Source organism: Rousettus aegyptiacus, unplaced genomic scaffold (assembly GCF_014176215.1).
Source record: "Rousettus aegyptiacus isolate mRouAeg1 unplaced genomic scaffold, mRouAeg1.p scaffold_m13_p_11, whole genome shotgun sequence".
Lineage (NCBI taxonomy): Eukaryota > Metazoa > Chordata > Mammalia > Chiroptera > Pteropodidae > Rousettus > Rousettus aegyptiacus.
This window is the reverse complement of record NW_023416286.1, coordinates 18859656-18875882: the sequence shown is the minus strand read 5'-3', so window position 1 is coordinate 18875882 and position 16227 is coordinate 18859656. Positions and strand designations below refer to the sequence as shown.

At 46.2% G+C, this 16227-nt stretch overlaps 1 protein-coding gene across 3 annotated transcripts; it reads left to right on the top strand.

Annotated features, from left to right (window-relative positions):
* The first annotated feature begins 10362 nt into the window (after positions 1 to 10362).
* MLNR (motilin receptor) lies at positions 10363 to 15058 on the top strand. Of its 3 annotated transcripts, XR_004953325.1 has the most exons (4): positions 10363 to 11299; positions 11974 to 12696; positions 13254 to 13529; positions 14596 to 15058. XR_004953325.1 is itself a non-coding variant. In XM_016143134.2 (2 exons), exons 1-2 carry the CDS (start codon positions 10363 to 10365, stop codon positions 12360 to 12362), a joined length of 1326 nt encoding a protein of 441 aa, XP_015998620.2. In that variant the 3' UTR covers positions 12363 to 13791. The 3 variants fall into 3 exon arrangements, 1 of the variants encoding a protein (XP_015998620.2); XR_004953324.1 differs by having other exon boundaries at positions 11974 to 13529; XM_016143134.2 differs by lacking the exon at positions 14596 to 15058 and having other exon boundaries at positions 11974 to 13791.
* The last annotated feature ends 1169 nt before the right edge of the window (positions 15059 to 16227 follow it).

The following is a 16227-nucleotide window of genomic DNA, read 5'->3' as shown; positions in this document are numbered from 1 at the left end:
TAGGCAGTGATGATGCCCCGTATTTTAAAAGAGCTTTTTAAATATTCTATTTTCGCATGCACTTTTTAAGATAATGTATGTGCCCTCAAGAGTATCTTTTTATTTATTCATTCATTATTTTCTCCCTGATATTGTTAAAGGGGAGAGAACACTCAGAAAAAAGAAAATTGACAGAAGAACTAAGATTTTAACAGTTATCCTCAAATTCTTAGTATTTAGAGTGGTGCCTTCAAATGTTTAGATGCTATAAAGGACTGTTTTTCATCTTATGTAATAAACAAGATGATATTTACTAAGGGAAATTTGTCAAGGGAAAAGTTTCAAAAAGATAGATTTTGAAGCCACGTGGCCCATTCAAATCCTAACAGCATCTGTTAGTCAATATGTGCCGGGCATTATGTTCAGTGCTTTACCTTAGTTACATAATCCTCTTAAGTGCTGTGTTAAGTATCAACTGAAACAAGTCAAGTACTCTGCCAAAGGTCACATGACCCCCCAAACTTGACCACTCTTCTAGTCCTGGATTCTAAGAAGGAAATTACAATAATAACTGACTTTTATGCATTAAAATAATGCATTTATGATAGTATTTATTGAGTACTTTGTGTATGTCAGACATTGTGCTAAACACTTCCCACAGCCCTCTAAGAATTGAAGAGATCAGAAAAGGAGAATGTGGTATATCAGACTAAATGAGAAGCTCTAATATCTTTCCTTTAGAATTTCATTCTTTGATACTTTGACTCCCATTTTGAGCCCACACCTATCTCTAGGAATAACCTAATGTCTTAAATACTCATCCAAGGATGAAAATACCTTTACTGCCCCTTAGCACAAATGAGAAAGGCTAACTGTTCAAAAAGGGAATATAGTAGCTTCAATGTGCATGAACCTCGAAAACAATATGCTAAATGAAAGAAATCAGACACAAAAGGTCACATGTTGTATGATTCTATTTACTGAAATACCTAGAATAGGTAAATTTATAAAGAGATTAGTGATTGCCAGGGGTTGGAGGGAGGAGAAAACGGAAAATAACTGAATGAGTATGGGTTTTATTTTGGAAATGCTTGGGAACTCAATAGAGGTGGTTGCACAACATTGTGAATGTGCTAAATATTTAGCCACTAAATTATTCACTTTAGAATGGCTAATTGTAATATAAACTTCCCCTTAATTTCTTTTTAAATATAGAATATAAGACTGATATACAGGACTACAGAATCTGGAACATTATCAAGTCGAAATAAATTAACCTAGTCATCAAGTCCATTTTGCTAAGGAGACGAGCCAATTTCTCACTTCTGGACCTTGCATGTTCCCACTCCTCTCAGTGGGTGGGTTGTGCCTAGTTTACAACTGAATGTTTTAGGTATGTACTTGAAAGCCATTAAATGATCTGGCCTGTCCAGACCTAAGTTATCAGCTCTGATTCTTTAATATTTCTTGGATGATCTGGTAGCCTTAGAGAAGAAATCGCACTTTACAGTTTCACAGTTAACCAATGACAGCTGCTTTGCAGTAAGAATGTTCACATGTAGTAATATAAGACCTTTTTCTCACAGCCTATATTCTGAAAAGTAATCTAGAAAACATTTGAGGAAAATTCATGTGTTGGGTGCTCAAGTAATGATACAAATAGAATTTATAATTCTCTAAATTTGATTCAGATTAACTTAAACCAACATGAAGTCTAGTATCCAGTCATGCTATGAAAACCTTGGAATCCATTGTAAACTTGGGTATAGAGGGTAAAATGGCAAAGAAATGGGGAGTACACACATTTCCAAAAAGAGCACACACAGTTTATAATGATAGTTAAGAATTACCTTAAAAAAAATTTTTTTAAAGATACTGTAAATCCACTGTAAATAAAAGTATGGTACTACCATTCATTTGGGAAAAAAATTAAAACTGGAAAACAATGAGAGGGGATTAGCCCTGTTAAATTATAGAGCATCCATACTTATAATACCAGCTCAAAAAAAAAAAAAAAAACTAAAGAAACAGAATAGAAAAAGTCCATAATCCCAAACACATACAGGAATTTTATATTTTATAAAGCTGGCACCTCAGATCAGTGGAGTAAAGTGAACAAGTCAATAAATGATATTGGGACAATTGAGTAGCCATCTAAAAACTAAGATCCATGACACACACACCTTACACCAGGATAAATTCAAAATGAAACATTTAAATGTAAAAAATGAAACTACAACTAGAAGATGTGGGAGAATTCCTTAATAATCTTGCCATGGTAGTGGCCTTTCAAATCAAATATTGATCATTTTAACAACATAAAAATAAAGACTTCTGCATAGCAGTAAAGAAAAAAAAAGCAAATAGCAAACAGTAAAAAAATATTTTCAGCTCATATCCCAGAAAAGAGCTATTCTAACCTACCTAATACAAGAAAATATAATGAGTTCAGAATTATGAAGATAAAAAGACCAATTGCCCAATATGAAAACAGTCAAGGATACCAGAAGTTCACAGCAAAGGAATTACAAAGAACTCAAATATATGACAAGATGCTCAGTCTCACAGAAAATAAGAGAAATGCAAAATAAAACATGCAAAAAACATTTTTCTCTGCCATTGGCAAAAATGCATGATTTTGTTTATACACCATGTTGGTACCACTGTAAAGAAACAAGACGCATTGCTGTAGAGTCTAAACTGGATAACCCCTACGACGGGAAATTACGCCTTCATGTACTCTTTGACCAGGCACATCCACTGACACGTATCCTACAGATCTGTTCACTCACTTGTGTCATCATGGACAACACTATTCACTGCAAACCTGTGTGTAACAGCAAAAGGCTGGAAATTACCTAAATGAGCAACAGTGGGAAACTGGTTAAATAAATTGTATATCTAAAGCAACGGAATACTATGTGGCTGTAAGAAAAAGAATATGGTAGCCTTCCATTTACTGATCTGGAAAGAACACCAAGATTGATTATTAAGTTAAAAAGCAAAGTGAAGAACAGTGCAGGTACTCTGGTCAGGTGTCCTAGTCTTTAAGTCTCTGGGTCCAGGCACCAGACAGGTGAGTAAATGAGCCTTCACATGATGCCAGCCCCCAGCTGTCAAGCTACTCCCAGCCATCGAGTTTTTTGCAGCTAAGGTATAAGACATCATGGAACAGAGACAAGCCATCCCTGAATTCCTGATCCGCAGAATTAGTGAGCATAATTAAATGGTTGTTTTAAGTCACTAAGTGGTCTGAAATTGTGTTAAGCAGCAATAGTTACTGGAAGACATTGTTCGAATTCCAAAATACAAAGTCTCCTGCCTGCTGCTTGTATGGCTTCTGTTTGTGTCCAAAGGAGCTGGAGACTGGAGCAAAAGCTGCTCCAGGGAGCAAGAGGGAGAGTAAAGGGCTTTGAGGGACAACACTGAAGGAAGATGAGCAAACAAGTTGGTGCATGTGCTTCCTCCCCTCCCCCTACCCCCCGGCACGCCTATGAACAAGCCTAATAGGGAGCCAGTGGGCAAAGGAGACGAGTAGTTTGCAGAATCCCAGAAAGGTGGGTTTGGAGCCAGGGACAATGGCCTAAAACCAACATAGTCATTTCTGGGTGTTAGCATTTAAGAGGTGGCCTCCATTTTCTCTCTTCCCCTACTTACAGAGATGCTATATGATCAAAGCTGCCTAGAACAGCCCAGAACAGTGAGCCAGCAAATGGAGATAACTGCTCTGGACCATTCTCCAGATATGAAAAGTATTCTAGGGGAACAAGAAATAAGCGTGAGGTGTTAGCCACTGGCCTTTGGAGGCTATTGTTTTGGGCAGCATACATCACCTCTCCTCCATGCTGACCATGTGCTCCACCTGTAGACATGGCCTGTTTACACTGGACCCACCCCAGCCACCAGCACAGGTGTGAGAGGCTGCAGAACAGGGGCAGCTCCCTAGTGAGGTGAAGGTGAGAGGCAAGAGTCTACTCAGCTGTGCCTCAGCCCAGTATGTCAGGGTGTCAGGTAAGTAACAAGGACCCTGGGAGCACCCGAGACATCACTCGAATCCCACTAAGAGGCTTGACGTGGAAAGGGAGATATTTTGGGTGCTCGTGAAAGACAAGTGGGCTAGACAAGTGGGTTGGACAAGGACAAAAAGTTGGAAGGAGACCTAAGAGCAGGATGAAATCACAGCAGCCAGAAAGCATAAGGTCAGACCAAAGAAAAATCTAGCCAAGAGGCCAGCTGGGATCTGAGGACGCCATCTTCCTCTTATTATGATGACTGATGAGAAGGCTCACTACATGACAAGCACCGAGATGACGAACTTGTGTTCACTCATTGGGGGCATCTGGGTATTAGCAGCCCCTTTTTACTGATGAGAACTATGAGGCTCAGAGGCATTGAGTAATTTGCCCAAGTGCACACACTAAGGGGCGGACTGTGCCCCGGGAGCTCTTCAGCACCCCAACTCTCCATTACTCTGTTCAGGGGCCCTGAAGGGACTCCCCACACCGACTCTCACACAGAAGATGAAGGGACCCCCAAAGAAAAACTGCCTTCTCCCTCCAGTCATACCCCTAAGACCTGAGACAGAAAGTTACATCCATACGGCTTCCTTGAGAGATAAAAATAACCAACAATAACAACTCTATTCACCTAGAAAATGAAAGGCAGGGTGAGAGGTGCCCAAGAAATCACTCCATGTTACATTATGCAAGTCTTTCTTATTGGGAATACCGTGGAGCATTCAGACTGGGCCCTGTTGAGGTCTGAAGGGTAGATGATTTTTTAAAAAAAATTGTAAGGAGGGGTGGCAGAAGCAAATTACCCAGAGGTAGTGCTTGTAGGCTTTTCCAGGACTTCTTGCAATTCAAGCAGTTGCATCATAAACAATGTCTATATTGTTTCTTTATTTTCATCTTCATGGAAATGTTGAGATTTTTATAATTATAGAGCTAAGAGACTTGTGGCTTACATCTCAGTCTCCTTGACTTTGAGGGCGGCTCAGTGCTCTAAATCTACACATGTCAGCATCGAGACAGCTGTATTCCTGTGGCCGCTGGGCGCACAAGATGTCACCAACCACATCACATCACAGCAGAGAGAACATGACTAGGAGAGCCCAAGCTGGACCCAGGGCGGGGCTGCTGTATTGTGGGAGCCAGGATAGTCATCTCTGAGCAGAGATTGTCAACTGGGGCCATAAGTGGGTACTGGAACCTCCAACAGGGTTTTTTCAAGTCCTTTACCCTCTTCCCAACCACAGCTCACAGGGACTCACTCCCCCTCCATAAGGAGATCCTTCATAATTGTTGCCATGGCAGGACTACCTCTCTCTCTCTCAGGAGAAACTGGGACCTAGAAAATATTGCTTAAAAAAAAAAAAAAAAAACAGTTCAGAGTAACTGAAATCTGTGTGGCTCACAAAAGCTTGTCTGGATTTGCCCTGCCACATCTCTCCCTGCTGTGCAAGAGAAACCTGGGGAGGCCTGAGGCCCCAGGCCAGGGCAGCAGTCAGATTGTGGAGGTGAGGTTCAGATAGAGCTGGCTCTTGGTCTTCTCTGCCAGGACTTGCGCTTCTGGGGCCAGCTCTGCCATCTCTGCATATTATCATATTAGAAGCATTTCCTGGCATCTGGGCTCTAGAGGAGCCAGTGAATCTTGCAAATGAGGAAGAGACTGGCTGTGAAGGCCACGCAGCCACTGTGTGAGGAATGACGGCTGCGGGGGGCAAGCAGAGTGATTGTCCATTTAAAGGAGGCAGCCGATCCTCAGCCGGGATTGCCACCACCTTGGGGAACGTGGGCCCAGAGAGGCCAGATCTTCCCATTTTGTAAGACTAGCTGAAAATCTGGAACTCTATGTGAAATTTCACAACTGTAAAAGGTTGGCTCGAAGGCTATGAAATGTATCTCAATTGCTATGCACGTTCACTTTTCAAACCTCTGCCTCACAGAGTGTAAAACCCGCGGAGTCTGTACAAGTTTCAACAGGTACTTTGCATTTTATGGGTATATTCTAATGCTTCTTCCCCATCCTTCCATTTCTCCACAAAATCTAGTTTCTGGAATAAAGATAAAAGACTCCAGTCGTACCAACCACTCCTAAGGTTGGCGGTGGTATGGTCTATAAAGCAAGAGGCGAATCAGCACAGTGGTTATGCACACAGACTGGGGAAGTAGACAGCACTTCCACTTACTAGAGGTATGGCCTGAGGTAGCTACTCTGTACTTTAATGTTCTCATCTGTAAAATGGACGTGCCTGAAAGGACTCACATCCTAACACTGCTGCTGAAAGAGTAAACAAGTTAATGTATGCAAGTGCTTGGAATGGTGCCTTGTGCACAGCAACCATTCGCTTTATTTTTATTCGGGACATCGCAGCCTTCCCAAAGCTAACCTGTGAGGCCTCCAGCTGGGGGCCGCCAGCTTATCAGTGACACCAACCTCTAGCTTCCAGGACACAGCCATAGCTGGGTCAGATCTAGACTCCCTCCACACAAGGTGGAGCAATACTTACAGGGTAGAGAAGGCAGGTGTCCACATACCTGGCCTGCTGAGAATGTTCTCTTCCTCTCATCAGATGAAGTATGAAGTCAGAAAACAGATTTAGTCATTCTCAAGCTATCTAGTCCCATTTCTTCCTAAAATAAGGAATGCCACATCATTATAAAAATCTGCCATATGGGCCAAGTCATACTTGAGCCGCAACATACCAAGATGCAGATAAAGCCTGTTGTGTATCCATCTCTCCATATCGGTATTCCATCTCCAACTAGGTTACCGGTGAATGCTTGCTGAGCACCCACTGTAAAAGAGCATCATTCTCAACTGCTGGGAATTGTTTATTTGTTCCCTAAGTTAACAAAATATTCTCATTTTGTACCAGGTACTGATCTAGGCAATAGAAAAAGCACACGGAACACAACAGATTAAAGCCTTGCCTTTTAGAGCACATGATGTCAGGAGATGAAGGGGGACAGAAAACACATAGCTAAGTAAACGGTAGTAGGTCAGTTGGTAATAAGCTGTAAGGAGAGAATGGAACAGAGAAGCGAGGTGTGAACGGAGAGTGAGCAGCACAGAACAGCTGGAGGGGGTGTAGCTGGCGTGGTGAGCCTGCGTGGCACAGGCACCAATCTGAGACCCACTGAGCCTTTCTCAGAGTGGCCATGGTGGGTGAGGAAAGGAGTGAGGGATCCTTCAGCAGAGGCTGGGGTGACCACCGAGCCATGGAACAGAATGGAAAAAAAGAAAGAGACTCAGGGCAACAGCCTACGAGAGCCAGGGTGGAGAGGGGAAGGTGTCAGGGAGTCCCCAGGAGCATCACTATGTCAAAGAAAGGGACCACAAATTCACTATCTAAATACCTCTGCCTCTGGGGTTAGTAGAGCACCTGCTGGCCAGGCAGGAAGGTGACACTGAACTAGAGTCTAGCAAATGCCAGCCCGAGCACCCCGGGAACCAGCACAAAGCCAGATGCCCCTCTCCCTTCTGGTTTCATGAGGACTTTTGAGTCACTGGACATCCCCGTCTTAAATACCTTAGCCCCCTAAGGCAAAACCGGGGAAGTGAGAGGAGGCGGTGGGAGAAGCTATACATGTTACCCAAGAGAACTGCATACCACCTACGGCGGGGGGCCCCAGTCCTGAAGCCACAGATTAGTACTGGTCTGTGGCCTGTTAGAAACGGGCCTCGCAGCAGGAGATGAGCAGCAGGTGGGTGAGCAAAGCTTCATCTGTATCTGCAGCCGCTCCCCAGCACTAGCATCACCACCTCAGCTCCACCTCAGACCATCAAGCATTAGATTCTCACAGGAGCACCCAACCCTGGTGCCAAAAGATTGGGGACCACTGACCTAGGGAGATTGCTTAATTCATCCAACTAGACCATACTTTACTTGGGCTAGATAATTAATTTTCTCTTGCTACTCAGCAAGTAAGAGCTCAAGGTAAGATCAGATCAACTATAGATGAAGAAATTACATTTTCTCTGCTTAGAGGAGGAGGGAAGAAGAAAAAGTGGAGACAGTGAATACAAAAACTCTTTTGAGGAGTTTTGATGAGAATATGGCAATGAACCAGAAGAAGGAGAAAATTTGATGATGCAAGAGACAGAGAAAATGGCAACGGTGATAACCTTGAGGAGGTGAATGAAGTCCTGAAGGGGCAGAGCTCACTTTGGGTACAGGCACCCCCCCCCCATTCATGTGTGTGGGGTCGGGGAACTAGAGGTGGCGAGTGGATGTGGTGGCGAGAGCATGTGGAGTTTCTCTACTGACTGCTTCTCTTTCTGAGAATCAGAGAGCAAGGTCACTGAGAGTGAGGATGAGGGAAAAGGTGCTGGGGATTGAGGAGAGAGATTGTACAAAAGAGTGGTCCGGAGGGTGGCCAAGTGGATAAAATAGGGTAAGTATGAGAGTGGCCAGGGAAAAGTAAGTGCCACTCTACGGGTGGTGAATTTCAAATGAAACAACAGTCATTTGGGAGCTAAGAGAGCTCTGCTTAGCCCGGGTTGTGATCGTGTGCTGGTCCAGGAGACAAGTATGATGACAACAGGGAAGGCACAAGCGCCGAGGGTGTTTGCCTGGAAGTGATCGGGCTCACTCGTGGAGTTTAGATTGGGTAAAGTGCGAGATAAGGAAAAGGGAGGAAGAGCAACCGACTGAAGGTCCCAGTGTGGCTGAAGGATTGCAGGAGCCGAGGTATTAGAGAAAATTAGCTAAAAAGATGAGCACTGGAGGTCAAAATCTGGGAGGCCTGAAATAGAGATGGAGGAGGACTCCTAGGTCCGGGTCCTATTAGGTGTAAGGGATGTCCACAGGAGCCGCTGCCTGAGATGGGGTGGAGGACAAGGTCACTGACAGAAAGGAGAGACTGAGGCATTGCAAGACTCCTGCATGCAGGTGTGAATTTTACCAGGAGGAACGCCTGAGAGTGCCTCATCAGGGGCTGAGGGTGAGTGATGGGGGAGGAGCTGGAGAGGGCAGAGTCTTTAGAAGTGAGATTCCAGGATAGCTTTTAGGATACCTGGGACAGGTACTCCTCCTGCAAGCGCAAGGCTCCAGTAGTGAGAGACCTTCAGGGAAGCATGTCCCCAGGGCAAAGGCAGGTTTCAGTTCCAGAAAGGAGAAGGGAATTTTGGAGAAAGAAGTTGAAGATTGAAACCACAGTAGGTTGGGTGGGGAAACTGCTAGAGGTGTCCATGTACACAAAGAGATAAAGAACTTCCAGAAAAGTTCTAGAGCAATCTGTGGTGCTTTGAGTGAGGACCACAGAGCTAGAACTCTGAGGGGCACAGCGGGGCAGTCTGACGGGAACATCATAGGACCTGCAGGCTCTGGAATCTGGCTGACTAGAGTTCAAATGCCAGTCCTGCTTCTTGCTGGCTGTGTGATCTCAAGGGAGTTCCATTTTGCTCACAGGGAAAATGAGTTCCTAAAGACATGAGGATTAAATGGAAAGCACAAGGCCAAACACATCCTGAGTGCTCTTGTCATTAAGACCACAACGAATTGACTCAAAATCAGTTTTAGTCTTGCCCCCAGAATTTGTTCTTTCTGGTGTTGGCAAATACTCTGCTCTTTAAGTTTATAAAATGTTTTGTACATGGGAACAATATAACATAGCACATGTCGAAGTACTCAAATGTTCACTAAGTACTTAAGCCTTGTTCTTTAAGATGAGTATACATGGTCATGCCCAGAGATTTCGGAGTTACAAGAGATCGTTGAAATTATTTGGTCATCTCCCTCCACTGCCACTCGCGAATTTACAGGAGAGGCGAACCCGGCGCGGTGAGGCTGGGGACTGACTCAAGATCAACAGCTGTACAGCCAGAACCAGAACCTGGGAGGGACTCCAGAGTCTGCTTTAGACTCCACTTCCACTCTAGTATTGCGGCAGCTTTCCCTAAGTGTCAGGACGCAGCCACCACTAGCTGAGGGTCCTTAGAAGGTCCCCTCTGTACCCGACCGACAAAAGCGCCGGTCCCTCGCAGGATGCAGTAACCAACCTCACCGGGGTTCAGAAATCGCTTCCCGAGACGGGGCGGGGCCGGTGCGCGGCGGCCGCCCGCCTTATTTCAGTTGGAGATGGAAGCGCCCTGGAAAATGACCGGCCTAAGCGAGGGTGCGGGAGTGGGGCGGGCGGTGTCCGGGGGCGGAGACTGTGCGCTCGGGGTGGGGAGCGCCTCGAAGCGGACCCTGCAGAACTGCGTTCCCGCGCGGCGGGGCTCGGGCAGCGTCGCCTCCGCTCCGCAGGGTGGGTAGCGGCTGGGCGCGCGCGCGCCCCACGGGCTGCCGAAGGAAGCGCTTCACGCGCCCAGCCATGCGCTAGGCTCCCGATGCCCTGGGGCGCGGCAGAGCCAGGGAACCCCGAACGTGGCGCGCCCATGGGCAGCCCCTGGAACAGCAGCGACGGCGCGGAAGGCGCACGGGAGCCGCCCTGGACCGCGCCGCTGCCGTGCGACGAGCGCCGCTGCTCGCCCTTCCCCCTGGGGGCGCTGGTGCCGGTGACCGCCGTGTGCCTGGGCCTGTTCGCCGTCGGCGTGAGCGGCAACGTGGTGACCGTGCTGCTGATTGGGCGCTACCGGGACATGCGGACCACCACCAACCTGTACCTGGGCAGCATGGCCGTGTCCGACCTGCTCATCCTGCTCGGGCTGCCCTTCGACCTGTACCGCCTCTGGCGCTCGCGGCCCTGGGTGTTCGGGCCGCTGCTCTGCCGCCTCTCGCTCTACGTGGGCGAGGGCTGCACCTACGCCACGCTGCTGCACATGACGGCGCTCAGCGTCGAGCGCTACCTCGCCATCTGCCGCCCGCTCCGCGCGCGCGTCCTGGTCACCCGGCGCCGCGTCCGCGCGCTCATCGCCGCGCTCTGGGCGGTGGCGCTGCTCTCCGCCGGGCCCTTCTTCTTTCTGGTGGGTGTCGAGCAGGACCCCGTCGTCGAGGAGGACGCCGGTGTCGACGCGCTCCCGGACCTGAACCGCACCGCGCAGCTCACTGCGCCGGCCGGCGCTTCGCGGCCGCTGCCGCCCTCGCCCCTCGCGTCCTCGCGGGCGCCGCCGCTGTCCCTGCCGTCCGGGCGCGAGGCGGCGGCGGCGGCGGCCGCGGCGCTGTTCAGCCGCGAGTGCCGGCCGAGTCCTACGCAGCTGGGCTTGCTGCGCGTCATGCTGTGGGTCACCACCGCCTACTTCTTCGTGCCCTTCCTGTGCCTCAGCGTCCTCTACGGGCTCATCGGGAGGCAGCTGTGGAGGAGCCGGGGACCGCTGCGAGGCCTGGCCACCTCGGGGCGCGAGAAGGGCCACCGGCAGACGGTCCGCGTCCTGAGTAAGTGGCTCTGCCTCTGTTCCAAGTACACCAACCCTCTCTCTGGCTCCCAGGCCTCGGAGCCCTCTCTAGCGATGTCCCCAAGGGGGCCCCTGAGGGTGGGATACCCAGGTCCTCTAAACAGCAGTGATTTCCAGAGCCACTGGGATCTGTGAGCCGGGCTGATCCAGGACCGGTTATTGGAGGCTCTTAAGCCAACTGCCGGTCTCCGTTAGATACAGCGATTGTGGATTCTCACAGTATCCTTGAGAAGACAGGATGGATCACATTAAGCTAAAATTTCTATACTTAATGTTAAGTTATTCTGAAGGTTAAAGTGAACCATGCCCATACCAAAACAAAACAAAACAAAGACTATGCAGACCCATTGCAGAATTCTTCTCAAGGGAAAGTAGAGAACATGCCTCTGAAGTGGCTGTGTGGAAGAAAGCCTGCCAGAACAGCTTGTTAGTAGACAATCGCTCCTTCTGCTTTATGTCCAGCCCTGAAAACACATATATGAGCCAAATATGTAGCTTTAAAGCAAATATCGGTGCTGTCTGAAGCATGGTAGTTTTCTGGGGTGAGGATTTGGCTAAGTCAAAGTTTTATCTAATTTATTTTGCTGTTACTGCTTCTGGTGGATTTGTTTTCCGGTGCTTTAGCTAATTCTGGTCTTGGATCTTGTTTTACAGTGGTGGTGGTTCTGGCATTTATAGTTTGCTGGTTGCCTTTCCACGTTGGCAGGATCATTTACATAAATACAGAAGACTCCCAGATGATGTATTTCTCTCAGTACTTTAACATCGTTGCGTTGCAACTTTTCTATCTAAGTGCATCCATCAACCCAATCCTCTACAACCTCATTTCAAAGAAGTATAGAGCCGCTGCCTGGAAACTCCTGCGAGCGAGACAGTCCACACAGAGAGGTTTCTGCAGAAGCAGAGACACTGAGGGGGACATGGGAGGAGACATGGCTGATTATACGGAGACCAGCGCTAACGTACTGACACCTGCCACCAGCACAACCAAGCAAGTCGCTTCCTACCACAGTTCTGAAACTTCAGAGAAAACAGGTGTGTAGGGAACTAAGGACTGAAAGGGGGGAACCAATGCTGTTATGAAGAGTTGGAAAGAGTGGTTGACATTTTGCAAATTGGCCAGCAACCTTGACAGCATGATTTTTTTTCCAGCCAAGGTATGAAAAGTAAATATACCAATCTTTCTAGTTTTCCTTTCATCGACCTCCTCGGGGACATTCATTTTAGCCTCATGAAATCCCGCATCACGAAGTGTGCTCTGGGGAGGTTTTGCAAGGCTTCGTTCTCCTAGTCTTTGGAAAGATGATTGCTCATTTTACAGCTAATAAGTGATACAGAGAGATGCTGCCATAAAAACAGTTGCCTCTGAGATCAAAGGTATAGTTTGTTTTTATGTTTTGGATATAACTGTAATTGTGCAAATACAAGGAACCCGGGATAATGAAAGCTTTGATTCAAGAAATTATTGCGAGGAAAAAAATTAAAATCACTTCTTCAATTAAAAAAAAAAAAACATTGAAATCTGTGGGAAAAAAATAAAATAAATCATATCTATTTTGAAAAATCAAGGAGTGGGACTCATAGTTTCAATCCTCTAACTACATGGTTGGCTCCTACTGATAACCAGTTCCCACCCTTGGGTGGGGTCCAAAAGTCAGCTCATTAAAATAACAAGAGATACCATTGTTGTTCTCATTACATAGGAAATTTCAAAAGGTTTGGGAGCTGCGAGCTAGAAACTATGGCTGAAGACCAAATATAGCTAAGGAATGTATATTTCAGTTACGTGAACGATCTGGGGAAAGAGTGAAGAAACAAATGAGTCACTATACTGAAGCTAACAAATTGACTGAAATCAGAGTGGGCTGAAACGTGAGGAATTCATTTTATCTTACTAGTTAAAGCCTAAGAACTTAAACTCTTGAACTTTTCAGCTGTGCATCAAAGCTTGGATGTACGTAAATCCTACAGGTAACCATCCAAAGAATGTGGGAAAAAATGTTCCATTTTCCATACCGCCAGATATCTGGAAGATTACCATCTCAGACCAATCCAGAACTTATCCTTCTCAAGAATGCGCTTTTTCACAAGCTCATGAAACAGAGACCAAAAGGATGATTACCAGAGGGTAAGGGGATGGGGACTTGTACCTGCGCAATGAAGACGTCAATGACCTTCAACTCACCTGATGGGGGGAATGGATGAAAAAGGTAAAGGGGAATATAGTCACTAATATTGTGGCAAGTTTGCACGGTGATCAATAATCACTAGAATGAATTTGGTGATCACATTGTTAGCTATACAAATGTCATATCAATATTGTACACCTGAAACTAATATAACTAATATAATATTGTATACCAAGTATACTTACATATTTTTTAAGTTTAAAACATGCTTTTTACTATAAAAACTCTCAATTTTTCTTTTTCTTCAGAACACTCTGGGTATTCCCAAGTTGCAATTTGCTTAAGACCCTTGAATAAAACTTTGTCATTTAATTCATATATATATATATATATATATATTTAAATGCTTATTTATGGCAGCAAAAATATTTAGAAGCAAATGAAAGGGATTCTGGGCAAAGAGGAGTCCCACCTTTCTCCCAGCCCAGAGCAAATCGTAAAGAGCGCAGTACCCTGGTGCAGAACTACAGTGCATAAGCAACTGTGCTGCAGCGCACTTCTCCCTGAGACGGCCCAGGGCCTTTCCCAGTGCCACTGCCCATGAGGTGGCAGACCCGGGCACTGAAGCCCGAGGGCGAGGACTTATAGTAAGACTTGGCTTCCTGACAAAGTGACATTTATAAAGAGCTTTAATATGCTTCCTTTGCCTCAGTTTGGTGGGTAAGTGTCATCATTCTGATACGGGACATCACCTTAAAATTCTTAAACTTTTAGCCGGAAATGATATGGGACATCTCTTGCAGAGTTCTCAATTTTTTTTAGTGAGCCTACTTAAGTTTTCCTTCCTCCTTTCTTTGAGAAAAGGCCTTCTTCCCCAAATCCAAATAATGCCCCCGAAACTGGTAACTCAGGTCCTCTGGCTTTTGATAAGGATCATCGGACCATCATGCGGGAATGGCCCTAGGTCCTGGCAGGATCCTTAGAGTCTGAGAGAGAAGGGGACTTTAGGCCAAAGGTTGTTTTTCTTCTTTAAGAAATATATTAACCAAGCCTGTTTTCCTTTACTCACTTAAAAGGCAAATCAATAATAGAAAATAATAGATAAATGATTTAAATAACAAATTTATATCTTCTTTTCCTTGTCTAGGAACTGAGGCGGCACTTCAGCAGGAAACCCAAGACCCTGCCCTGACTAAGGCAGAAAGGGAAACAGCTCCATGAAACCCCAAAAGGCAGGGACAATGACCCTTCTCAGCATGAAGCAGATACAGAAGAAACCTCCCATCCCTTAACATCCATACTAGTAATAAGGGAGTTCATGGCTTTTAGAAAAGAGTTAAGTAGGAGAGTTAGATAGGGGGTTTTGGGTCTGCCTGCAAAGACACTGAGGTCATCCTATTTTAGAAAGGGTCCGTCCCAGCCCGCCCACAATTAAACAAGCCAGAAGGCATTTTTGGGCTAAAAGTAACTCATACCAGGAAACAAGTAGGCAGAAAATTGGGTACCAGTTTAAGCCAATCACTCACACCTGTGCAATGAAGACTCCAAAGACCTTCAACTCACCTGAGCCTCATTATACCATCATTACAATATGATGCATATGCCCAGAAGTTCATTAATATCATAAAAGACTGAATTCTGGGAACGAACATGTGCAGAAAGCAAATGATGAATCACTGAGTCCTGTCAATCTTAACTGTCAATCAAGGAAGCCTACCCCTCTAAGAAAAGTGACCACCCACAGCAAATAGGGATAAAATTCCCAAAGGCTTTGTCACCCGGCCTTACAGGCCACGCTACTCTTGCTCGGGCCTGCTCCCACGTTTCAAAGTGTACTTTCCCTTCTAATAAAGCTTTTCTTCTCTACTGTATTTTGGTGTCTTGCTCAATTCTTTGTTCAAGACACCGAGAACCTGGACAACGCAGCAGGAGAGGATCCCTGCTCCCCGGTAACGATTCCTGTTTTAGTAATGATGGGACAGAGTCTTAGATTTCCCAAAAAGGAACTGATGGGTCTGAGTAAGAAGTCCAAGCTTTAAGATTCTTACCTGCTCCTACCCGCAGAAGATGCCCTTACTGAAAAACACGGGTCAGTGGATGTAGGCAAGGGAGAAAGAGAATGTGTTAGACATTCTGACCAACGACTCTGCAACTTTGTTTTTCAGTTTAAAACATAACCTCATGCATGACATGGTTTGTGCAACTGGCGGCTCCCCCCCACCCCCACCCGGGCCTGGGCAGGGCACAACTTGGTCAGTTGTAAACCGCAAATGGTGAATTTATAAACAAGGATAGCTCAATGTGTTGACAAAGTTCTGCTGCTTTGTCATTTTATTAACCAAACACAATGATGTCTCCAAGTCCCCTTGAAGTGTCCTAGCTCCCTAGCCCTGCTCTACCCTGCCCTGCCCTCCCCGGAACAGCTGTGAAGAAGTGTCTCTCTCATCTAGACGTGTTTCTCCCAGCTAGTGGAAGAAGCTGAGAGCCGTCATTTGGAGCAGCAGTCCCTAAACTCTGGTCTGCAGAATTTTGAGGATTATTTGAAAAAAGGATTCTGCGGTCAAATATGGTAAAAAACCACAGCACATTGTGCTCTGTCCTAAGAGTCACAATTCAAAATATTGTATCCGAGGCTCTGAGAAGTTGTTTCACCCAGCATGTCCTTGACTTATTTCGTCACAGAACTGACTCCCCGACCTCTCTCCTTAAGAGTCCTATTACACCTTGTGCACTGAGGTACACTGCTGGGACACTGATGTAGGCTTCTCAGGGGGGCGGT